The sequence below is a fragment of the Vombatus ursinus genome, unplaced genomic scaffold (genome assembly GCF_900497805.2).
Source record: "Vombatus ursinus unplaced genomic scaffold, bare-nosed wombat genome assembly UNPS02014158.1, whole genome shotgun sequence".
NCBI lineage: Eukaryota > Metazoa > Chordata > Mammalia > Diprotodontia > Vombatidae > Vombatus > Vombatus ursinus.
Window position 1 is genome coordinate 5,003,005 of NW_020953936.1, and position 26,605 is coordinate 5,029,609.

General features: G+C 34.5%; 1 protein-coding gene across 1 annotated transcript in view; it reads left to right on the forward strand.

The window, feature by feature from the left end:
* Positions 1–26,605, forward strand: part of NCBP1 (nuclear cap binding protein subunit 1) — a 58,095-nt gene that overhangs the window by 14,879 nt on the left and 16,611 nt on the right. Inside the window, exons 2-16 of the mRNA XM_027859006.1 lie at positions 1,179–1,264; positions 3,594–3,694; positions 3,989–4,145; positions 7,334–7,441; positions 8,023–8,144; positions 9,768–9,837; positions 13,024–13,239; positions 14,975–15,072; positions 15,819–15,882; positions 17,616–17,726; positions 18,837–18,901; positions 19,615–19,677; positions 19,898–19,972; positions 21,405–21,508; positions 25,914–26,036. Of these exons, the coding sequence (XP_027714807.1) occupies positions 1,179–1,264; positions 3,594–3,694; positions 3,989–4,145; positions 7,334–7,441; positions 8,023–8,144; positions 9,768–9,837; positions 13,024–13,239; positions 14,975–15,072; positions 15,819–15,882; positions 17,616–17,726; positions 18,837–18,901; positions 19,615–19,677; positions 19,898–19,972; positions 21,405–21,508; positions 25,914–26,036 (1,563 nt within the window). The remainder of the gene's footprint in view (positions 1–1,178; positions 1,265–3,593; positions 3,695–3,988; positions 4,146–7,333; positions 7,442–8,022; positions 8,145–9,767; positions 9,838–13,023; positions 13,240–14,974; positions 15,073–15,818; positions 15,883–17,615; positions 17,727–18,836; positions 18,902–19,614; positions 19,678–19,897; positions 19,973–21,404; positions 21,509–25,913; positions 26,037–26,605) is intronic.

Here is a 26,605-nt window from a genome sequence, read left to right on the forward strand (position 1 = left end):
AAAGTGGGGAAAGACATACATATATATATACAATATTTATATTACATATATATACATATATGTGTTTATAGCAACTGTGGATTTGTGTTGCTTAACTCTGCTTGTTTGTTACAAGGGGCTTTTGTTTTGTTTGTAATGGGGAGAGAGAGTTAGCAGTGATAACGTAAAAACAAAAAGAAAGTTATTAAAAATTACTGAAACTTTCTTAATGGCAGACAAGTTCAGAAGGAAGTACAGACAAGCAGGGCAGTTTTGAAAGTAACATGCTAAATATATTCCATAATTTTTTTAAAGAAAGTTGAGTGGAACAGAGATTGTTTCATATACAAGCCTTTTTCTGTTATACTTTTTATATGGAAATACTCAACTTTTTTTGGGTTTCAAGTTTTCAGAACAAAAAAATAAAGATTAACTGTTAAATTTGAACATATAACAGGTAGTTCCTGGATCCTACTGAAGATTTTCATTGTTACTTTACATTACTTTAAATGGCCCTATGAGATCACCAGCAGTGTATACTTGGGTTGTAGATAGTCAACCACTATCTGTATTACATTCATTGTAGCGTAGTTTATCACACCTAGGCTTCTGTAGACAATGGAGCATCTGCACCCTATCTTGATAGTTGGTAGACAGGATTGGCGTAACCAAAAGTTGAGTGATTGATTATGAGAAATGCTTTGGCCACACATTGGAATGAGTCATGAATCAATGCAACATAGCTTAAGCTAATGGGAAATTGAAACAGCACCTGAAGGATAGAGTTGGCTTGTAAGACTTGAGAATGGTGATTTTTTTTTTTTAAGTAAGACTTCAAGAAAACTAAGTCCAGGAAGCAGGGTACAGCATTACTAGGTTTTGCAGTCACTAACTAAAGGACAGACTACTTTGTGAGTGATGTGAGACTAATTTCATCTTTCTAGCCTTGCTGCAAATAGCGATCATTTATCTTAAAAGCATTATCTTAAAAGACGAAATTTAGCGACATCAGCTGAAGGAAGACAAAAGCCATTCAAAGTTTGCCGTTATTTTGCAAAGTCAAAGAAAAGTTATGGCTTCAGTTACTTAGAAAATCAGAGTAGTGGTACAAATTTAAGCCTATAAGACATGTTTGTTTTTAATAGCCAATTCAGCGTGTCATATGCTAACCTTAATTTTTCTTTATATTGTTGAAACAGAACAACCCCACAAAAGGAAGAAGACTTTGCAATCGATTGAAATTGAAGATCGGATAGAATCTCTAATATGCAGAGTAGGAGAAAAGGTATGAATGATCACAGATAAATGTCAAGGTTTTTCTAGTGACCATATATTGAATAATCTGACTCTTAAGAGTTTGATCATTATATACCTGCATTTCTTAGATAAAGCTGTTGTAGGATCATGTCTTTTAAAATCTATTAAGTACTGTGTTTTTGCAAAGATTGTTTTACATATTGTAATGCCTTATCTTGGATGCACATAAAAGAGAGTTAACTACATTCATTGTTTTTTTGTTTTGTTTTATTTTTTGTTGTTGCTGTTCTTAGTTAAAAAGCATTCTGATAAAGGGAGAGAATTTGGAACCCAAAGTTTTAAAAACAAATATTAAAATTGTTTTTACATGCAACTGGGAAGTAAGATATACAGGTAATGGAGTATAGAAATCTATCCTGACCTACAGGAAAATAGAAGGGTGGGGATGATAGAAGGGAGGGCAAATTAGGGGAAGGGGCATTCAGAATACATGTCGTCTTGGGGTGGGGATCGGGGAGAGATAGGGAGAAAATGTGGAACTCAAAATCTTGTGGAAGTGAATGTTGAAAACTAAAAAAAATTATTAAAAAAAAAAATCCAGCTATTATGTACAAAGCACTGCGCAAAATGCTTACAGATACAAAGCCAAATAAGCTATAGTACTTGTCATCACAGAATTTATAATCTGGTAGGGTGGAATATAACATAAACAAATAAGCAATAATTGTGTCATATAATAACACCAAGAGAGTAGAATATGGTAAAAAGGTACAGAGTGCACTCAAGCAAGCAGGGCTTCACTGAAGAAGGACTTTGAAGGACTTTGGTACAGGGCTATTAAAGGATGGAGAGGATTTCAACTAGCAGAGGTGGGTGGAGAGAGGAAGGGTGGCCAGATGTAGGTAATAGTAGAGTTAAGGAATAAAGGTACTGGATTATATGGCGGACAGCAAGTAGTACAACTGGAACATAACATTTGTGGAGAAGAAGAATGTGAGATAAAGCACAAAAATAAGGGAGGCACCAGATTGTCAAGTGCCTTGAATTCCAATTTAGAGTTCCAGTTTAATTCAGTAGGCAACGGAGAACCATTAAAGAGTTTTCATCACCAAAGAGCTTAATTAGATTTTTTTTTTCTTCTGGAAAGTTATTCTGGTAGTTGTGTTGAAGAATGGTTAGAAATGGGAAAAATTGAAAATCAAGAAATAAGTTAGATGTCTTTTGCAACATTCAGGGCTAGTAATAAAAGCCTACACTGAGGTGGGGACAGTTGGAGTAGAAAGGAAGAAATGGATGTGAAAGTCGATGTAGAGGTAAATATAAGCGATCAAAAATGAAAAACTTAGAATAGCAAGTTTTGAATATAGTGTAATGAATAATTAAGGTCATTAAATCTTGTCTAAAATTATACGGCTGAAGAATGTCCAAGCCAGGATTTCCATGTTTACTGTTTTTCTGCGCTTCATTATTACCTCTTCTCTGTTGTTGTCTATGGTTCTGCCAATTCATTTGTTGCTAAAGAGTAAGGACTATCTTTCTTTACATTTATTCTATACAAAGCCTGTTGTGCTACTCTGTACTTTGAAAAACGTTTCATGATTATTGTGAAGAAAATAATTAACATTGATTTACTAAACGGAATTATATGAAAAACAGTGCTTAAAATGTCCATATCCTTTCACTCAGATATCCAGTGCTAGTTAATACACTTCAAGAATGTTAGTGTTAAAAAGAAAGCCTCTGTATACACCCAGGTATTTATAGTGACACTTTCTGTAGTAGCCAAGAACTGGAGACAAAGTAGACTCTCATCAACTGGAGGTTATGCCTAAACAAGCTGTGGTACGTGAATGTAATAGGATATTATTTTGCTGTAAGAGATGGTAAACATGATAAAGTCAAAGACACATGGGAAGACATACAAATTAGTACAAAGTTAAGTAGAAGCAGGAAAACATTATGTACAGTAATATAAATGGAAATAATGATAGCAACAGAAGAGTTAAAACTGAATGCTATAAAATTATAATGACCAGGTTTGGCCCCAAAGAAGACATATGAGATGATATCTTCTGTTTTTAGGGAGGTGGATGATTATGGGTGCGGAACATTGTATATAATGTCAGACTTTGTCAAGATGTTTGTTTCAGGAGGCATTGGAATTTGTTGTTTTAGTTTTTTTTTCTCTTTGTTATAAGAAGATGGCTTTCTAGGAGAGAGAAGGAATGGGATACACTGGAAATGTTGGTAATATAAAAACAAATGATGTCAATGAAAATTTATTTTTCAAAGTTGATTTATCCCTGAGGGGTAATGCCATCTTTCCTTAACATAAGTTTACTTTGGTCTCCCTTTAGAGTACTTTCTCATTGGAAAGCAACCTAGAAGGCTTAGCTGGTGTTTTGGAGGCTGATCTTCCCAACTACAAGAGCAAGATTCTGAGAATTCTTTGTACAGTGTATGTATGCAAAGGATATATGGTTTTGAATAATAATGATATTTAACTACCATGAAGATGCTTTTAAAGCACATTTGTAATTCATGGTTAACTTTCTATAATATTTTAGTTGTAAAATATGGAGCATGTTTTATTAAAAACAAAATTATATTTTTTTTGAGTATGAAGTATAAAAACCTTATAAGCCAAACTATTCTTTTCAAAGAATTTTTAAAAACACTTTAGAATTAATTTCTTAACATTTTATGTATGTCAGATCATGAATATGAACATATGTTTGCTTTTTTACCTCAGTGCACGCCTGTTTCCTTTGAAATTGACGGTTTATACGACGTTAGTTGGACTACTTAATGCCCGAAATTACAACTTTGGTGGGGAATTTGTGGAAGCCATGATTCGTCAACTTAAAGAATCTTTGAAAGCAAACAACTATGATGAAGCTGTGATTTTGGTAAGTCTGGTTTTGGTTTGGTTTGGTTATATGTTTTTTCAGAGTTTGAATGGTTAGAGGAGAAAGGCTGAGAAGTGTAGGTAGGAAGGTGTTTTTTTCCTTTTAATTTTCTTTTTTTACTTATCCTTCATTTCATATTAAACCTCACATTTGCCATGGTTAAATATTTCCTTTTACAGTTGTAATGAATAGCTTTATCCTGGAAGCATTATTGTAGTTCCCTAAACAAATTAAAAATCTTCTCTTAAAAGCAATTTCAGAGGAATTGTAGAGAAGAGATTCTGCCTTATACTTGAAGTTATTTTCTTCATTGACTGATATATACCTGGAAAATATTGCAAGCCTGTGCTTTCTCTTAAGCCTCCTGGAAAATCTAATTTTTTTAATGGGAAGTTACTCTGGTGGATCTGAGATCACATCTATGTGGATATTCCCAGTGTTGTAAGTTAACAACTTGTCCATGTTCTCTCATCCTATCTGAGACTCCCCATTGATCAAAGGCCCTTTGATGTCTTTTTCAGTCCGACCCCATACAGATGAAGAAACTTAGACCCAAAGTGTTTTAAGTAATTTGCCCAAGATTACAAATGTGGTAAGATGGCAGATCCACTTTGGATTTGAGCTTCAAATCCAATACTCTTTCTAATTCCTCATATTATCTTTTTTCCAGGTCTTCCTCCAGAGGTTGTGCCTCCAACATGCTGAACCATTGTTCTTGTTTTTCAAAACTTATTTTTATATGACTTTGTAATATGTTTTTCCCAGTCTATTCTCTTATTTCCCCTTCCCTTCCTCTTTCTCCCCTAATTCAATAACAACAAAACTTATCATAAATGTGCATAGATCACCAAACAAATTCTGACATTGGCCATGACTGAAAATGTATGTCTCTCTTTATTTAAGTTCATCATTGGCAGGAGATGAGTGGTATACTTCATCTTCAGTGTACTTATCTTACGGTTTATCATTAAATTGGTTGATGTTCTAAAGTTGTTCAAAGTTGTTTTTCTCTATAATGTTGTTATCAGTGTATAAATTGTTTTCCTTGTTTGCTCACTTTGCTTTTCATGAGTTCATATAAATTTTCCTAATTTCCCTTGAAACCGTCCGTTTTGTAATTTCTTATGGCACAATAATATTCCATTATATTAGTATACCACAGTTTATTTAGATATATAACTGATAAGAAGACACTTCCTTGGTTTCTAGTTTTGGGCTGCCATGAAAAGAACTACCATAAACATTTTTGTGCACATTGATACTTTTCCCCTTTCTTTAATCTCATGAGGTTTAGACTTGGTATAGCTGCATCAAAGAGTATACACAATTTAGTAACTTTGGGCACTTTTGGAACTTCCAGATTGTGTTCCACAATAGCTGGACCAGTTAATAGCTCCACTAGTGTGCCTGTTTTGTTATAGTTCCTCCAACAATTGTCATTTTCCTCTTTGCCAGTCTTATGACTGAGGTAGAATCTTAAAGTTGCTTAAGTTTGCATTTCTTTAATTATTAATGATTTGGAGCATTTTTCATATGGTTGTTGATAGTTTGAATTTCCTGCTTTCAGAGCTACCTGTTCATATTCTTTGACCATTAATCTATTGTGGAATGGTTCTTAGTCTTATACATTGGATCACTTCCATTTATATCTTGGCTGTGAAACCTTTATCAGAGAAACCTGCTACCAAGATTTTTCCCATTTACCAGTTTTCTTTCTGATTTTTTACTCCATTAAATTTGAGTATGCAGGGCAGCTAGGTGGCACAGTGAATAGAACTTTGGCCTTGAAGTCAGGAGGACCTGAATTCAAATCCAGCCTCAGACACTTAATACTGACTAGCTGTGTGGCCCTGGGCAAGTCACTTAACCCCAATTGCCTCACCAAAAAGGGAAAAAAAAAATTTGAGTGTGCAAGAACTTTTAAATTTATTTAATCAAAATTGTCCATTTTATCTTGTGTAATCCTCTCTGTCACTTGTTTAATCATGAACTCTTCCCTTATTTATATTTCTGTAAAATAATTTCTTTCTTGTCTGATTCATGATGTGATCTTTTATATTTAGGCCATGTATCCATTTGGACCTTATCTTGGTATATGGTGTGATGTGTTGGTCTAAATTTCTGTTAGACTGCTAATGTTTGTAAAATAATGAGCTCTTTTCCCACTAATTGGGATCTTTGGGATCATCTGCTTTGTTTGTTTGCTTGTTTGTTATATAAATAGTATGTTTCACCAAATGATTACTTTTTTGTACTTTAGTTTGAGATCTTATACTGATAGACTGTTCCTTACTTCCCCCATTTTTTTTTTTTTTTTGCATTATTACTCTTGAGATTCTTGACCTTTTATTCCTCCATGGGACCTTATTATTTTTTCTAACTCTATAAAATATTTCTTTGGTAGTTTGGTGCAGCACTGTATAAATAAATTAGATACTACAATTTTTATTATAATGGCTTCAGCTACCCATAAGCAATTAAAATTTCTCTACTTATTTAGGTCTGTCTTTATCTCTAGATAGTTTTTTACCATTGGGTTCATATAATTCTTGGGTGCATCTTGAAAGATAGACTCATAAGTATTTCAAAGTTTCTGTATTATTTAGAATGGAATCTAATTTTATAGCTTTTACTGCTTGATTTTGTTGGTTCCTGATGTTTCATGTGGATTTATTTTGTATCCTACAATGTTGCTGAACTTTGTTTTAGTTTCTTTTTGCCTAGGGTTTTCCAAGTAAATCACATAATCTGCAAAAAGTGTTTACTCTTGTGCTGATTCCTTCGATTTCTTTTTTTTTTGTCTTTATTACTACAGATAGCATTTCTAACACCAATTTAAATAGTAGTGGTCATAGGCTTTCTTGTTGATCTTATTGGAATGGCATCTAGCTTTTCTTTGCATATAATGTTTGATTTTATTTGCCATAGTAAGGAAAGGCCTGTTATATTTTATAGCATTTTTAAGGGACAAGTGCTCATTTTGTCAAAAATCCTTTTCAACATCTGTTGACATAATCACATGCTTTTTATAATGTTATTAACAGGATTTGTTATATTTATAGTCTTTATACTGAACCAACTATGTATTCCTGGCATAAACCCAATGAGGTCATATTGTATAATCTTTCTAATATATTGTTGTAAACTATTTGCATTTAATATATACATGTGTATTTTTTGCCTGGCAGGTCCATTTTTTATCAGATCTTGTGAATTGTCATGTAATAGCTGCTCCATCAATGGTAGCCATGTTTGAAAATTTTGTAAGTGTAACTCAGGAAGAAGACGTACCTCAGGTAAGAGGAGAACTTAGTACTTTAACATTATAAAACTTTCCTTATATTCTCATTTCCTTCTCACAGCAAACCATAGTGGATAGAAACAGTGCTGGGATTGGAGTCCTAAGAAGTGGGTTTTAGCTAGGATGGGAATCCTAGGTTCTGATTCCAAGTCAAATTGTCTGTTCTGTCACAGCAGGAATATTTATAATATGCTGAAGTTTTCTCCTATGTATCTTAATTACTGAATATTATGCCACTGTGTAGAAAAATAAGTTATATTTTCTTATTTTCTTATTTTTTCCTCCAAGTGCTGTATTCTTGAGAAGCAACAACTGTTGTGTTGTCTTTGTCTCCCTACCACGTGGGACATAATAAATTCTTTTTGAAATGAATTGAAGTTGAGAAATCTTTGTGTAGTTTAGAGATTTATTTAAATGAGAAATCAAAAATGAATAACTGGTGTTTCCAAAAATGCTCTTTTTGGCCACATTACCTTCTTGGCCCTACGCAGTCTCCATTTGGGATTCTTTTACAAGGAAAATGAAAAGGAGATTTTAGAAGCACATTGTGAAACACTGTTTTTTTCTTTACTGTAGGTACGGCGTGATTGGTATGTGTTTGCATTTCTGTCATCTTTGCCCTGGGTTGGAAAGGAATTATATGAAAAAAAAGATGCAGAGATGGATCGCATCTTTTCCACCGTTGAAAACTATCTTAAGTAAGAATACAGCCAAGATTAGTCTTTCTTGTTAAGGAGAAAGGTTTTTGTTTTGTTTTTGGTTTTTGTTTTTGTTTGTTGATTTTCTTTTTTGTTTGTTTTTGCTAATTTTCTGATGTGGTATACTGCTATTTTAATTTAATATCCTTTAATTTTACAATTCATTTGGTTTCTCAAAAGTAGTAGGGGTTCAGTTAAAAAAAAAAGTACAAAGTAGAAAAAGAGCTTTCTTCTCACTCATTTGGGAAATGCCTTACTAGTGTGAAAGTGGTTTTAACTAGAAATTTTCATTTTTCCAAGCATCTTTTTAAAAAACTTTGCCTTTTTTAACTTCACACATCTTCCATAGAATCACAGAATATTAAAACATTTGCACTGGAGGTCACCTAGTCCAGCCTTTTTTCACAGATAAATGAACTCAGGCCCAGAAATATGAAACGAGTTACCCAGAGTCACACAGGAGCAAGTGGCAGAGCTAGCACTTAAACCCACATTTCTGGTCCATGTTCAGTGATCTTTCAAGGTTGACTTTCTTAAGGTTATATTTTGACCCATGTCTTGTAATCCTCAGTAAAGCATAAATGACTGATTTAGTTTCTTAGAGAGATCTCTAAATTGTAGGCTGACATCTAAAATTGTAGGCTTCCCTAGGGAAAATTTTTACTATGGGTTAGGCTTTCCCATTTTTCTTTTTTAAACTATAACATTAGGTTCAGGGGCCCGAGGGGAAGAAAGTGGAACATTTATGTTATTCTGCATTCTGTACTCCCTCTTAGGATGGTGAGTGGAGTGGAAAGATTGGGAGAAATTGAGGAAGTGAGAAGCACCTATAAGGTTCTTCAGAGTTCTGTTCAACAGTGACACAAATGGCATAAATAAGCATCATCTATGTACAAGATCTTTCTGTGAGATGCAAAAAGAAATAAGATATAACCTAAAGAACACTGGATTCACAACCTTGGGATGAACCTATAGCTTTGTTATTCTGGAAGCCCAGAATGAGAGGTTTTCCTTTCCTGTAGGTACTGGAAGCAGGAATAGAGTTGGATAAATGCTGGAGGCTTGGGACTAACTTGATTTTAGACAGGAGTAAGCTTGGCCCAAGACTATGTAGGAAAGTGGTGGTGAAGGGATGTACAGCCCCTTTTTTCTTTTCCCTCTCAGGGCCATCCCTCCCAAAGTGCTTGGTCTAAGCCAAATAAAAGTCATACTAGTTTGTCTATTATGAAGTACTTCTTTATATTTAATTACCAGGAAGGAGAATAACAATTATACTAAACTTTCAGTTGGTTTGAAATTTAACTTTGTTTTATTTAAATTCTGTGTGTGGTTAGTTGGCTGTTGCACAGCATGATTGCTAATAATCTTAAAATATTCATATATTTGATGATCTTAGAAGGATGTTCTTAAATTGCTTGTTTAATATTTTCTGGTACTAGTGGCCATGGACAAATTGTAATAGATACTTTACCTTTTACCAAGATCTGGTCATTCTGCTAGGAGTAAGGTATTAAAACAAACACAAGAATTTTGTGGAAGATTATGTTTCTTTGTTGATACTTAAGATAATATGTTAATTTTAATAATTATTCCTTTTTTTTGTTTGTTTGTTTGTATTTTTAGAAGACGTCAAAAAACTCATGTTCCATTGTTACAAGTATGGACTGCTGATAAACCACATCCACAAGAAGAGGTAAATTTAATTTCATTCACTTTTCAATACAAGAATAGTCAGCTGAGTGTTAGCTTTGTGTGTGCTAGGATTCAGGATTCGGTTCTAGTACTAGCCTTGCCACTTAATGGCAGTGTGACCTTTGGCAAGTCACTGAAGTTTTGAACCATTTCTAAAATGAGAGAGTCAGACTAGATGATATCTAAGATCCCTTCCAATCAGGCAATCTTTAGCATGATATATTTGACAGAATGCTGTCTTGGATTCAAGATGACTTGTTTTGAATCCTGCCTCTGATCCTGTTTCCTTATCTATAAAATGGGAATTGTTGTGCCTCTCAGGATTATTGTAAGACTAAAATTAGATAATATATGACTAGATTATTAGGTTAAAATTACATTATAAAAATTAATACCTCCTTTAGACCAACTCTAGAAACATTTAGCTTAAATTAAATTATAGAGGAGTTGCAGTTTTTGTCAACGTAGGGCGTTCCCACGCCAGTGAAATCCTAGACCCCTTCCCCACCCCCAGTGACATAAGATTGCAAAGCCTCCATTGAAGGCCTCTCCCTTGCATGGGATTTGTTCATTGGTTATTTCTCAAAGGCTGTGGTGGGCTTACCAAACTGGCAAGTGAGCAAGATGATAAGCTGCAGTTAGACCTTACCATTGCTTTGCATCCTCCTGACTATTTTAAAACCAGAAAGGATCTCAGGCTCATTGCGTTCAACCCCTCATTTACACAAGAGGAAGTTCTTAAATAGGCTTCACATTATGTATTGGACCATGTCCAAATGCTAAGCTTGATGTCCAAGGCCCCCCATTAATGATGTGGAATCATAGACCCTGAGAACTGGAAGGGATCTTAGAGATCATCTTGTTCCACTCACATTTTACACATGAGCAGATAGGCATCATTAGTGATTTGGATGTGGGCAGGTAGCTGTTGGCAGCTACACTTGCATGAAAATCTTGCTGTCGTGACTCTTTGTTCAGTGTACACTGGTCCAGAATCCATCTTGCTCACTAGAAGCATTTCTCCCTGTTGCTTCAGAATACCCTCACTAAGCCAAACCATTTTCCTTCTTGCCAGTAGATGTCCTATTCACTCCCACCTCCATATGTGTTCATTGTTTTTATTTCTCTCCACTGATGTAAAATGTACTTTAAACAAGGCAGAGCTTTGAGGCAGCATGGTTTAGTTATGTCTACTGGAAATAGCACTGGGTTTGTATTTAGAAGACCTCTGAGTTTTGGTCCCAGTTGTTTTGTAGCTATGTGACCTTGGGCAAATCAACTTCTCTGGTCTCTTGGTTCTTCATGAAATGGGGTCAAGATCTGTTTTCCCTGCCTTACAGGGTCAGTATGAGGATCAAATGAGATAACATATTAATAGTATATATTAAAGTTCTTTATAAACTATAAAACATTAGAGAAATATGGCATTATTATTCATTCCCATCTCAATTCCTGCCTCTTTCATGACAAATTATAAAATTACCTGTCACTTAACTTCCACATTGCTTTATGTAGTTTTCTACGTGTTTCATGTATGTCTTTTTTGTTTCTGAAAGAAATTATAAGTTCTTCAATGGATGGAGTGGTATGTTCTACATCTGTATACTCTCTTAGGGTTCAGCCTAGTTATAGACACAGATATAAGTGGAACACTAATGCATTGTTGGTGGAATTATGAACTGATCCAACCATTCTGGGGAGCAATTTGGAACTGTACCCAAAGGGCTATTAAGCTGTACATACTCTGATCCAGCATTAGCACTACTAGGTCTATATCCCAAAGAGATCATAAAAAAGGGAAAAGGACCCATATGTACAAATATATTTAAAGTAGCTGTTTTTGTGGTGACAAAAAATTGGAAATTGAGGGGATGCTCATCAATTAGGGAATGGCTGAACAAGTTTTAGTATATGAATGTGATGGAATACTATTATTCCATAAGAAATAATGAGCAGGTGGATTTCAGAAAAACCTAAAAAGACTTACAATAAACTGATCCTGAGTAAAGTGAGCAGAACCAGGAGAACATTATATATAGTAACAGCAACATAGTGTGATTACCAACGCAATTGCTCTTCTCAGCAATGCGATGATCTAAGACAATTCCAAAAGACTCACAATGGAAAATGCTATCCAAATCCAGAGAAAGAATTATGGAGACTGACTGCAGATCAAAGCACACTGTTTTCTCTCTTTTTTTTGTTTGCTTTTTCTTTCTTGTTGTTTTTCCCTTTGGTTCTGATTCTTCTTTCACAACATGACTAAAGTGTAACTATGTTTAATATGATTGTACATGTATAGCCTATATCAGATTGCATGCTGTTTTGTGGGGAGGAGAAAAACTTAGAACTCAAAATCTTATAAAAGTGAATGTTGAAAGCTAAAAATAAATCAATCTTTAAAAAAGGGGAAAGAGAGTAATCTTTTAAGGCTCTTTCCCACTCTCAATATGAATTGTGACCAGTTATTCCATAATTGACTGATGGAGGTCTAAGAAGTTGCCTTCAGTAATATGGTATTTCTTGTAGTACTTTAAGCTTTCTCGTTTTGAGCTGTCCTTCTTTCTAAGACTAGGAAAGGTGCCATAATTAAACAACCACAAGGAAAACCAAAAAAAAGAAATAAACATTTTGCTGTCCAGCAATTTGTGTGTAAGAGAATTTTCTTTATAATTTAGATTTCAGTTAGTGAAACTAAAGGGTTTTTGTGTGTAACTTTTACAATTGAGCCAAGTATAAGAAATAAATGATATCGAAGCCGTATTATAAAAACATCTTCATAGAGGTCCTGGGTTTTTTCAAAATGAATTTTTATTGATATCTTTTGGGATTAAAAAAAATTCTTTTTACATCACTAGTTTCCCCTAGTATCCCTCTCCCTTCCACCTCCTAGAGAGTCATCCCATATTACAAATAACATTTTTTAAAGAAAAAGAAGGGGAAGAATTAGCAAAACTAATGAATCCTTTGAAAATGTCTAAAAATATGTGCAGTGTACCACACCCATGGACCTTCCTTCCACCTCCACAAAGGAATGGGATGGGGTGTGTTCTCATATCTCTTCTTTGAAGCCCTGCCTGTTCTTTGTAATTTTGTAACATTCATTTTGATTGTTTTGTGGTGATTCTTTCAATTTATATTACTGCAATTACCTGGGGTTAATTTTAAGATCATCTCTTATCTTTAGTATTTAGACTGCCTTTGGGCCCAGATTCAGAAATTAAAAAAAGATCGCTGGCAGGAACGGCACATCCTGAGACCATACCTTGCCTTTGACAGCATCCTCTGTGAAGCCTTGCAGCACAATCTGCCTCCTTTTACACCACCACCTCACACTGAGGACTCGGTGTACCCAATGCCACGGGTCATCTTTCGAATGTTTGATTACACGGATGATCCTGAGGTATGTGACAGATCATAACTAATTTAGAGCATTTTCTGAAGTGAGGCATATCACATCACTTTTCTAGTTGAGTTCTGTGTAAAGTCCCTTGTGTACTTTTAGAAAGAACAGATCTACATATTACATAGCAGCACATCCTTCAAGTTTAGGAGAGGAAATGTGACTTAATCGGTAGGGAGCCTCAAAATTTGGAAGAGCTGCTTCTTAATACATGCTGGCCATGTGATCCTGGGCAAGCCCCTCCACTTCTCAGGGCTCTAGGCAACTCTAAGAGAGGGGACTAACTTGTATTGGTAGAGGGAGTTTCCTTATTTGGAAATGTAAATGAATTCTTAAGTCTAGTCTCTGTCCCTATGAAATTCATATTTTGTTCAAGTTAGCCAAAGGAGAGGAAGGGAAATATTTCTATCTTTATATTGATGAGGAGAAGAGTTCTTTCTCTTCCAGTGATCAAATTCAGTAGTGTATTAAAAAAAGAAAATCAAGCTTTCCTATAGCTTAGCATTTTAAAAAATATATCAGTTTTCATTGTTGTTGGGTATTACTTTACTTTTCCCTCTGTCAAGTTGTTATAACATGATTAGTTAGGGGAAAAATTAGTGAACAACTTAGTTCTAACATGACAAGAACTTTTTTATATTCTGATTCTGTTATCTGACATATTAGCTAACTCACAACCTCACATCATCCATGCCAGACTTTTTAACTAATATATTAAATCAGCATTCATTACTTTGACTCATTAGTAGTTATTGACTCAATAAAGCATTTATTTAGAAGTCTGCTTTACATTTAGAGAAATTTCTTTCTCTTTGATCAGATAACCAAGAATGAATATTTTTGTTAATGCGTGTGAACCATTGAGCAACTAGAATTTAGTTTTTTGTTATATTCTAAGTTTCTGAGGCTTAAATTTCTATAAATTTTTTCACACTTGAAAAGTAAAACTTAGAATAAATTCAGTGGCATATGACCTTTAGTTTGTGTTCATTGAAAAAAGTGGATATAGGAGAATGATGGTAGTAATGAGGTATGGAATCTTTCACAAAACCTTTATAGACATGAAATAGATTCTGATATGTGTAGTGGATACAAGTAGACAGTAAAGCTTCCTAAAATGAACTGTTCTAATACTATGGAACTTTTATCACAAAAATACTTTGTCTAATTCCAAAAGACCCCTGATGGAAAATGCCATCCACATCCAGAAAAAGAACCATGGAGTTTGAATGCAGGTGGAAGCATACTATTTGCTATCCTTTTCTTTTTTTGTTTTGTTTCATTTCTTCTTTCTCATGGCTTCTTCTGTTAGTTCTAATTCTATACATCATGACCAATGTGAAAATATGCTTAATATGAATGTATAAGTAGAGCCTGTGTCGGATTATGTGCCGTTTTGGGGAGGGGGAGGAGGAGAGGGAGAAAGTTTAAAACTCAAAATCTTGTGGAAGTCAATGTTGAAAACTAGAACTAAACAAATTATTTTAAAAAATAAAATAAAAAGGTGACCCAGTTGTTACATCACAACTGCCTCATCTGGTAGAAGGAGTCACAGGAACCTACAGCATAATGGCATGTTGTTGCCAACACTGTGAAATGGAAAGCTCATTTTTAGTATTGCTTAATGTGGAATATTTGTGTTCTAACAAACTTCCAAATTTCAGAAATTAAAAAAGAAAGAAAGAAAATACTTTGTCTAGTGACCAAAAAAATGTGCGTCATGATTTTGTTTTAGGGTCCTGTTATGCCAGGCAGTCATTCTGTGGAGAGATTTGTAATAGAAGAACATCTTCACTTCATCATTAAATCCCACTGGAAGGAAAGGAAGACATGGTAAGAAATGAGCTTTATAGGTCATAGAAGAGAAAAAGGAGCATTTGTAAGATCAGGCTAGAAGCCAGAAATTTGAAGATTGAAATTTTAAAAGAAAAGTTGGTCTCCACATTTAGTTCCCTGTTTGACTAGAGACAAATTCTCTTTGCCTCCTTTTCCCTCAACTCCTTTTTGCTGGGTGGTATGCTTTATGGTATGTACATGGGTTTTGCGTCTTATTTTCTGGGTATTGCTACCTATTCTTTATAGAAAATTTTAACTCAGATGTTTCATTTAAGCAACACTTTGTGGGAAGAACACTACTGATTTCTTTCCTTTTTTTCATGCTTCCATAGTCGCAGTCTTCTTGGAAAGTATTATATCTACAAAGTATTTTATGAAATTTGACTTAAGTTTTTCAGTGTAGGTATAAGGTGTAAAGGATACATAAAAGAGGAATTAATTGCTTGATATTTTCAAGCTCTGTTGTTTAAAAAAATCTATTTGGACTACTGTATGTGTCTGTCTGGTCCATGTTCATCTTATACAAATAAATTTCCTAATCTCCCAGAGACTTTTGAAGTATGATGATTTTCCTTGTGGGCTTATAGTCAGCAAAATTCTGTCATGCTCTTGGTAATTGATTCAAACTGGGGACACTTTGAGGTATTTCACTTTTGAGATACTGTTGTTGATTTCTAGACTTGATTTGCTGCTTTGTGTGGTTTTGATGTATTTTAATAAACTTGTGTGCTTTTTTAAAATAGTGCTGCACAACTAGTGAGCTATCCAGGAAAGAACAAGATCCCCTTGAATTATCATATAGTTGAGGTATGCATTTTATGTGAAGCATCTTATTAATTTTAATAACCTATTTTTTGGCATTCACAGTACAGCTTACTCTTTGCTATCTGATCCTTTCACTTCTCCTTTTTCTCACTACTTTTCAAATGTTGCAGACTAGCAGAGAAAGAGGAAAGGAGTATTTGGTCACTTTCGCTTTTTTATTACCTTGACAAAAAGAAAGGAGATTGAGAGCGCAGCAGCTGTAGTAGAATTTTGAATTCCTTTATAAATTATGTGTAAACCATTCTTTCCTTTTGTTATCACAGATAACTAAAGTAACTATGACTCCTTTTCTGTTCTTCAGATGTATTTGTGATTTAAATATCTATAGAATTTCATTATAAACAGATAAACTATTACTAAGTTTATCTGTTGTTTATGAATGGTGCAAAGACCTATATTTTAATACAATTAACTGAGCATTTACTGCATTCTTGTCAGGGATAGGCACTAATAATGTTAAAAAAAAATATAAGTCTAATAATTTGTAAAGGGGAAAATTTGCTTCATAAATGGTGCATTTTTTAGTCCTTTGACTATAGATTAGTCTATAGGAAAAAGGTATATTTTTGCAGAGTGATTGTGCACATTATTGTAATTTATTTGTCTAATCATTTATCAACCCAAAACAATTTTTGCAGTTAACACAGTGTCAGTTATTGAGGTCTTTTCACTGCACTTTTTGTTTATGTATGATTAGCCACATTTGAATGAGAACTTATTGTTTTGTGGCATATTGCCTCATATTTGTAATTATGCGCTTTTATAAAAATTATTCCCAAAATAGTAATGCATCAGTTGTATCTGTCTTCAAGGAATGGGTCTAGAGATCATGCTAAAGATAAAGTAGAGTATGAACCTGCCTCATTGAGAGCTGATCAGACTACAAATTGTAAAGTATGTCATCCTCTAAAACATATTAAAGGCATTAGTAAGCAGATGGGGGTGGGTGGGTCTTAAAGGAAAATAATATAAATAAAGGACTCTAGGTAGTACTCAAGGATGAGTATAGAAGAGTATGAAACAAGCTTGTAAGAAAAAAAATCTTGAGTCAAGAAAGACTTGGGCCACATTGAGGAATTTTAAAATATTTTAAGAGGAAAAGTATGTCTAACAGTGTGGACTGATAGTAAGAATAAAGTTTTAGTTAAACAGTAGTTCAACCTGAATCTCCCTCCCCAAAAGCTCTTCTTTCTAGTCCTGGGCCCAGAAAGTCTTAAGCCTGATAAGAATTTATATATATTTTAGTGTGACTTGAGTGATTCCAGCAGTACACTTATATAGCACTTGAAAGCACTTTGTCATGACTGTGAATTAGGTAGTATAAATATTATTCTAACTTATTTTACAGATGAGGAAACTTGAGGGACAGAGAGTTCAGCTTGCCCATTGTTGCATAGCTAACATCAAAGCTAAGATTCAAGCCCAAGTCTCCTCACTTCAAGTTCTTTGCTCTTTTCACCACATTTCCTCTTCTGTGGGCTTCTGATTGGGATATGGGTCAGATGATCATTCACCTGTCTGATTTCAAAGTTTCATTTAACCATGGCAAGGGATAGAGAAGATTTTTCAAAAATGTCAGTCTATGGATATTGGTTTGAAAGCAGCAAATTTTTTTTTTTTTTAAAGATTTTAGAATTTTGGAAACTTTCTAGGAATGGAAATATCTGAATACTTATCTTTGAATTAGGTTCTGATTCATCTAACCTGTTTTCTAGGTGATCTTTGCAGAACTATTTCAGCTTCCTGTACCCCCTCACATTGATGTTATGTACACAACGCTTCTTATTGAACTGTGCAAGCTTCAGCCTGGCTCTTTACCCCAAGTTGTATCCTTTTTGTTTGTGGTTTGACTTGACTTTTTTTCTTTGTTTCAAGAAGGATTGTGTGTTTCCTCACATACAAAGTAAAACTATCATGATCTCTGGAATCTTATTTTGGTTGTTGGCTGTGGTCAGTATCTAAAAATGAAAGCAAACTTTTTAGTGAACTGGAGCAATTTTTAAGCTTTTTCAGTTCCTATATGTTAGCATTTCATTTTCTTGGATCATAATTCAGAAAAGGACACTGAGATATATTTTACTGTTTAGGTTGAACAGTTTTTGAAAAGAACAGTAAAGTAGAATAAAATTTTCAATTACTAAAGGAAAAAGACTTTCAAAAGGCCCCCTTACCTGTAGTATTATCTATCATGGCTGCTTTGGATCGTTGCTATTTGCTTCCTTGAAATGAAGAGGCTGGCCAGATTTACTTTTCACTCTCTTAGCTTGTGATAAAATTCTAAATCAACAACAGTACATGTGTGGGCTTAAGATACCTTAAAATATTTTACAACTTCTAAATGTTTTCTCTTAATTTAGATTGAAGTATATCGAAGGGACTTTGCTTAGAATTTAAAGTTCTCAGTGTTTCTAGTGAGTGCTTTTTGTATTAAATGTTTTTTATATTAAATAGTGGCACAGTATTATTTTAAGAAAAGTAAAAATATTGTCTAAATTTTTTAGTTGGATTGAAATCTTACTTTTATTTGATGGAACTTCCCAGGTTCTTGATAATTTGTAGATGGGTAGAAACAGCATGACATGGTGACTAAAGAAAGAGGTGGTCTCAAAAGTTCAAGTCATGCTTCTGACGTGTGCTTCTGTGACATTGGTCAAGTCCCTAAACCTCTGAGTGCTCAAGGCAGCTCTGAGTCTAGAAACTGCAGCAAAGATCTTCTGGGGATTTCGTGTACCAAGAAATCATGGGTACAGCCCCTGTCTTTGCAGTGGGACTATGAAAGGGATCTGGCTTCAATCTTGAGGAGAAAATGGAATTTTAAACTAATCACAGTGTCATTATTCAAAGTCTTGCAGAAAATACTCAGTTATTTTTCCCTTAATACTTTTAAATTTTAAAGGAGTTTAAAATTACCTGTTTTCCTTATCTGTGAATTCAAGCTTGCACAGGCAACTGAAATGTTGTACATGCGTTTGGATACAATGAATACTACGTGTATAGACAGGTAGTTGCTTATATTTTAACAGATTCTCTCAGATTTTGTTCCATATACTTTATGGTGGAATATTAAACTGTGGCATGTATGTGGTGATACATTTGTGTAAAGTATGTAATGTGAATTGTATAGGCAAAAAGACAATTGTTATATCTTGAGCCACTTCCAAATGTGTCCTCTCTAAACCATTGCACATTCAGAATTTCTCCAATAATTACTTAGGCAGAAATCCTTTAAAAAAATTAATATAAAAATGTTGTCAGAATTCTAATATTTGACATAATACCTATTTTTATTTAATAGGAAATATGAAATCATCACTACAACCAAATAAAACACTAGCTTAATAAATATTCATTGATTTGATCCTCCATCACTAAGAAGTATATAAAATGCACACTGTACTTATATAGGCAATAATGTTATATACTTACTCAGCCCTTCAACAGTTGTTTATTCAGCAGCTGCTGTATATTAAGGAACTTAGCTAGGTATTTCATGTAAGAAAATATTAGTAGCGAGACATTTGAATATCAGTTCCTTGAGGGAACAGGACTAATGTAGATCTATCCATGAAAAAGAGGTACAGTGGAGATTGTAATTAGATGGAAAGGGTTTGGCTATAAAGAACGTTTTATATCAGAACTTTACTTGTCTCAGGCCTGATTTTGGTTTCACGTGTATTATTTCTGGGAATGTTGACCATATTTTTTTCTTCAAAGGTTCATTAATTGGTTTTCCCATCACCTAAGTAACTTCCAATTCCGTTGGAGCTGGGAAGATTGGTGAGTGTTCTTCAAACACTTTTCTTGAGTTTCATCATGACAAAATTCCCATAGAATTTTAAAAGTTATATGTGAGAGCATAATGCAGAAACAGTCCTCTAAAATAGTTTATTATTTTATGTATTTTACCTAGAGTTGACCTGATTAGGAATAAGTCTAAACTAGGTGGGAATGTGAAATTTGCTTAATTGTTTACTAAAATTTTACATTTTCTTATTAGGTCAGATTGTCTTACCCAGGATTTTGAAAATCCCAAGCCAAAATTTGTAAGAGAAGTACTGGAAAAATGTATGCGGTGAGTAGTTTGTTGTTTTCTCTCATCTCTTTTTGTGCACTATTAGTGTAGTTGTTGTCTGCTCTGTACGTATGTCATTTATATGCAGACTAAAAGATGAGTTTAATAGGCAAAGAGGTATCCTGGAAAGACTTGGGTTCTAGTTCTGACCTGAACATTAACTAGCTGTGTGACCTTGTTGGGCAAGTCACAACTTCTGTGGGGGTCATCTATAAAATGGAGGGATTAGACTAGATGACCTTTAGGATTACTTCCAGCTCTGAAATTCTATCATGTTAAGTATTGTGGCCAGCATTTATAACATAAAGTTTTATTGAGAATTCAGTTAAATTCTTGATACTTTTTTTTTGTCTTGTGTGTCTCTCGGTCACAAGGGAGGACAAGCAAGGTAGTATGGATATGTCAGCTCAAAATCATCACCATTTTTGGAAAAACAACTCAAAGAACATGATCTACTGATAGTGAATCAGTAGTGTTGTCTTTATATGTGAGAGACAACATTATATTTAGTACATATGCAAGAAACTTCTTAACTAAACTTTCCTAATCTAGAAAAAATTCATTCAGTGTAACCCAGAAATCCATGGTTTTGAATTGGAATATATTGGGTCTGAAATCTAAATGGGTGAAGATTATATATGTAGGGGATTGAGTAATTTTTAAAATTACTTTTAAAAGTCTAAGTATCAATGAATGATACAAGGACAAATTAAAGCTTTGACTTATGAAAATTCACATATTCACAAATGGGTCTTTACAGCAACATATTACTGTGTTGTTTCTTTACTCTTTAACTTTTTTTGTGGTGAATTTTTACCAGGATTGGCCTTATTAGAGAATACGTTCAACAAAAGTGAATTTTCCAGATAACTAAAGCTTTTTCCTTTTATCACTTGATAACTCTTTCTGAAATACTACGCAAACTTCCTTGTATTCTGAAACACAATGTACCAAACATCATTTAACATTTTCTTAATGATTTAGGGGTCTTAATTATGATGATCAATTATAGTATCAGGACATGTGATACTGTAGGCTTTTTGACTCTGTTGTTTCCAAACTCTTGGATTTTATTCCTTCTATTATCATGTCTGCCTTTTGCAGCTATTCTTTAATATGAAATGAGATAAGAAGTCAGATAATTGTAGTTTATTAGATTTATGTGTAAATTTGTCACTAAACTCTGAATTTTGGTTTATGGACTTCTCCTTTAAAGTATATGAGATTTAGTACATTTGCTTTTTGGCTTGCCCTTTTAAGGCCCTGTGCCTTATTTCTTCCCAGAATGAGATGTATTTCAGAGGTTGAGGTTGCCTTACTTCTGTGGAATTGTGTAGTTTTAGAGCTGGAAAGGACCTTAGAGATCATGTAGTCAGTCTCATTATTTTAGTTATTTATACAATAAATGTTCTAAAATTAAATTCTGTTATAGGCTTTCATACCATCAACGCATATTAGATATTGTTCCTCCAGCTTTTGCTCCTCTGTGCCCAGCAAACCCAACATGCATTTACAAGTATGGAGATGAAAGTAGCAGTAAGTAATGCTCTCTTCTTCCCCACTTCCCTTCTCCCTTTTAAATGAAGTTTCACCATATGCCTTATTTTATGTTAATTATAACAGGCAGAGAAACTGAACCTGGAAATTCCCCTTTCTACTTGAAGGTTTTCTCTCTCTCTTTTTTTTTTTTAAAAACCAACTGTCATAATTATAAGGGTACTTTTCTTCCTCATACTAGAATGTGTCTTCTTGACTAGCTTATAAATTACCTGTGTCTGTTAGTTGTGTTATTAACTGATGTTTCCGTGGCATTAATTCTTTTTATTTTCAAATATACTATTGATTATAAAGTTTATGGGTTTTTAAGCATCTTTAAGGAAATACATGGAGAAGCACGGAGGAATGAGAGAGGCCATCTTTTTGTAGACTACACAGAAACCTCATGCCTTTATAACCTGAACATTATTTTCAAAAAAAGAATTGGTAGGCACTGAGCATCGCAAGCACCAATATGCCACTATCAAAAAAGCCTGTTTATATCATACAAATAGTAAAAGGCTTTCATTGATCTAAGAGTTACCCTTGAATCAGCTGTCTGTATACAGATGATTGACGTAAGAGCTAAGAGCAGATTTAGTAAAAAGAGAAAGGAAGAACAATGATAAGGAAAAGGTATGTCATATAGTTGAAACAGCTTAATCCTGATCAATGTAAGCCAGTAATGAAAATAAGAAATGGAAAATGGACAACAGAAATGACATTGACACTGATTATAACTTTATACAGAAATTTAACCAACATTTTGTAATAATTGCAATAATTGCATTTAGTAGCAAGTGCTACTAAAAGAGCACTTAGACCACCACTCCTTCTCTTAGACTAGACCTCACAACCATCATCTGGGGAAGCAATTCCTGTGGAGAAGGAGCCAGCCATCCCCACCAGCTGCCAACCAACTGCCACCTACAGGGCAGGCAAGTCAGTCAAATGACTACCACGCATCACCGCCATCTCCTCTCAGACCCTCTTGGAGCCCAGGATGCTGAACCAAAGAGCCTTGGGAATATTGGTGCTTCTAGACCAGGGCTCTCAAACACCCTTCTGGGAAGTAGCCCTCATGAAACTGCAGCCTGGCAGTTTCTCCTATACATGTTACAGCCACTGAAGACCCAGAAAAGGAAGCTTTTGACACCAAAGTCCTTGGCACTGTCAAATTGTTCAACATCAGAAATTGATATGATTTTATCGGTGGACATGACATTAAAGAAGAGGCATTCCATCAATTGGGGAATGACTGAACAAATTGTGGTACATGATTGTGATGGAATACTATCTTGTTATAAGAAATGATGAGCAGGCAGATTTCAGAAACACCTAAAAAGACTTACAGAGCCATGAGAACTGTACATGGCAATATTGTACAATGACCAACTGTGAATGACTTAGCTGTTCTCAGCAATACAGTGATCCAAGACAATTCTGAAGGACCTATGATTAAAAAATGCTATCTCTCTCTAGAGAAAGAACTGATGGAGTCAGGGTGCAGGTCAAAGCATACTTTTTTTTTTTACTTTTTTCTTTTTTTGGTCTGTGTTTTCTTTATAACCTACATCAAAGTGCTTGCCATCTCAATGAGGAGAGGAAGGAAGAAGAGAATTTGGAACTTAAATTTTTTAAAAATGAGCATTAAAAATTGTTTTTACATGAAATTGAGGAAAAAATGAAATATTAAATATTTTAAAATGTCCAAAAAAAGAGGCATTAGCATCTGTTTTGCTGCTGCACCCTAAGCACCATTGGAAATTTGTAGCAGAAACCTTCCATATATATTGTCTTTCCAAAAAGAATGTGAGCTCCTTGAGAGCAGGGGCTGTCCTACTTATCTGGTGAGGTCTTCCAGGTACTCCTGTTCATGGCTGATATTGTGCTGATTGCATCATACTTCAGAATATTACATCTCTTCCATAGTCATTCAGAGAAGTTTGGCCTGACTATCCACACATGAAAGACAAAAGTGGATGAAAAGAAACAGTGAGTTGGGACCAGAGTAGAGCCGGAGGAGGGAGTGTTGGTTATATTGCCTTTGGGAAATTGCAGGCTTCCCATGAAAGCAAAGACCCATCTTTTTAATACCAACATTCTTCCAATGTTTTATGGCAGCAAGTCTTGGAATACAACAATCCCTAAAGAACTAGGTGCAATATATAACCAATGAGGAATGTTGAAGAACAGGAATAAATGATGTTATCAAGGAATTGTGTGATAGGAAGAGAAAATGGATACTTCCCTCATTTATGGTCGTTCTAAATTCTGACCTCTGTGAAACTTTGTTAACTCTCTTGGGCTGAATGTGACAAGGCTAAACATTCCTTCCTTGTTAAAACTCTTTGTTCCTTTGGCATCTTTCAGACTATACTCTTATTTCTCCACCTAGCTTTCTGACTACTCTGTCTTCTTTGACTTTTGTTCTCAGCCTGCCACTAAATTCATCCCCCAGACTTATGTCATGACTTAAGTCAGCATCTCTATACTAGTGACTTTGACATCTAAAACTCTACCCTTGGTGTTACCCTAATTCTTCACATATTTTTAACTGTCTGTAGTCTATTTAGATGTCTCCTTCTTTCACCTCAAACTCAGCATGTTTAAAATTCAGCATCTTATCTCCTTACCTCTTTCTTATTTCTACCACTGGTGGTACCATTCTTTTGGAAACTCAGAATTGAAAGCTTAGGTTCAACTTCCAGTCCCGCTTTCTTGTACACTATATTCAAGTAGTTACTAAGTCAAATTGATTTTTTTCCTGTGCCACACTACTGTAGTCCAAACATTATCCTCTGATTTGTGTATTCATTAGCTTCCTAATTTAATACTCTTATTCTAGGTCTCCTCTTTATTCAGTGCTGTCTAACTATTCTTGTTAAATTTACTTAAAACTTTTATCATGATTCCTTAAGAATATTTATTATATTTAAGAACTGTAAGTTTTATTTTTAAAATTAAAACATTTGCTTAAGCCCAATACTTTATTAGAAAAAATGATTGTTTTTAAAAAGAAATCAAGTGTGTGTTTGGGCCACTTAATCATAAATCATCCAGAAGCAGCCTTCTTGTTGTTTTCTAAATCAGTATTCCATCTTCTACCCTGGGCAGTGATGTTCAGTTCCTGGAACACATTGCCTTCTCTCTTCTACTCCTTAGAATCATTTTGTTTTTTAATTTAGTTTTCTTTATTTTTTGCTTACATTTTAAGTTCCAAACTGTGTGTTCCCCCTGCCACACACACACATGCTAGAGAAGGCCACCAGTTGACATAGATATCAATCAAGTATTTATTGAGCAACTTCTCTATGGTACAGCAACAGGATCTAAAAAGTATAGACAACATATCTCAAAGGAGCGTGTTTTGGAAGAGATGACACACTGTTGCCTATGAAAGCAAGACTTAACTTCCTCAGCCAAACTTTGGGAGCCTTCTAATGAGTAGACTGTAGGGCATCACAGTCTGACTGCAACCTATCATATCAGGCTGAGTTCATAATATCTCTCATGTACTCTGTTCCAGCCAAGCTACTTGCTCTTCCCCACACACAGCACTCTGTCTAGCCCTGTCTTTACCTTTAAAAACAGGATTATTAAAAGTACAAATTTTAAAAGTTACTTTCATTTTTTCCAGTTAACAGGCATTTATTTTCTTTCTCTCTTATTTTCTACTCCCCCCTACCCCAATTGAACAGTAACCAAAAAAGAAAGAGAAAATCCTCAAAATAAATATATGGTGGTCAAGTGAAGCAAATTCATGTGCCAGAATGTGTGTGTCATTCTGCATTTTGAATCTATCATCTCTTTGTCAGGAGGTGGGTCCATCTGTGGTCTTCTCATTTGTGGTCATTTGTCATTGCATTGATCAGCATTCTAAGGTCTTTCAAAGATGTTTCTTATAATATTGCCATTGTATAATTTGCCATCATATAAATTATTCTCCTGGTTTTGTTCACTTCGCTCTGCATTAGTTTGTACAGGTCTTCCCAGTTTCCCCCTCTTTGCTTTCTTGTATGCTTTCTCCAGACTTAAAATATATACTGTATTCTTACCTCTTTCAGAATACGTAGCTTCCTTCACAGTTCAACTCAAGTGCCATCTTCTGCACAAGGCCTTTCCTGATTTTTCCCTCCATTGTTAGTGCTTTCTTCTTACCCTGAAGTAACTTATGTATAGTTTTATCTCTGTATATGTTGTTTTTCCCAGTAGAATTGGGAGGGGGTGCTGGCACAGGGCAAGGGGGGGAACCGCACTGTGTCCATAACACCTAGCATGGCTTAATAAATGCTTATTGAATCAATAGAAAGAAAGAAAGAAAGAGTTGGTGGGTTTGACTAGTTATTTAGCTCTTTTTAAGTTAGTTCTTTCAACCTTATGACTTTTTTCTCCTGTGTTTTAGATTCTCTTCCAGGACATTCTGTAGCCCTCTGTTTAGCTGTTGCCTTTAAAAGTAAGGCAAGTAATGATGAAATCTTCAGCATTTTGAAAGATGTGCCGAATCCTAACCAAGATGATGATGATGGTAAGAGAATAAGGATGTTCCTGGAATGAGATTGTAGGGCACATAAACAGCTTGAATACATCGTATAAATAGGGAGTGTACTGTTCTTCTTAAAGGGTTCTCAAAAATTCTCTTAGGTAGTTCTGAAAATCAAGAGTTCTCTTAGTCCTTGTTCTACTTCTGATTTATTTCTTTGCAACATCAGAGCATTTCCCCATTTGTGAAAAGGAAGGGATAGCAACATCCTGTGTTTTTAAAACATTGAAAAAAGAGAGTATTATAAATATGTCACATTATATCCTTTTGCAATCATTTATCTTCAGTTGAATAAAGGGATAAAGAGTGAAAAGAACTGCTTTAATCGAGCAGTTGTGAAAGTTGGTATATTATGGGCCCATTAAGAAATGAATGGTATTGAAGGACTTCAGTGGTTATTGTATAGGAATTTAATAATTATGCTTATGAGTCACTTTCATTTATAAAGTAAATATTTGGATAATTGTCAATTGAAATAAAATGATCACTTTTTCATAGAATATAATCTTAATCTGTTTTAAGAAGCTTCATGAAAATTGGACCCAGTATTTTTT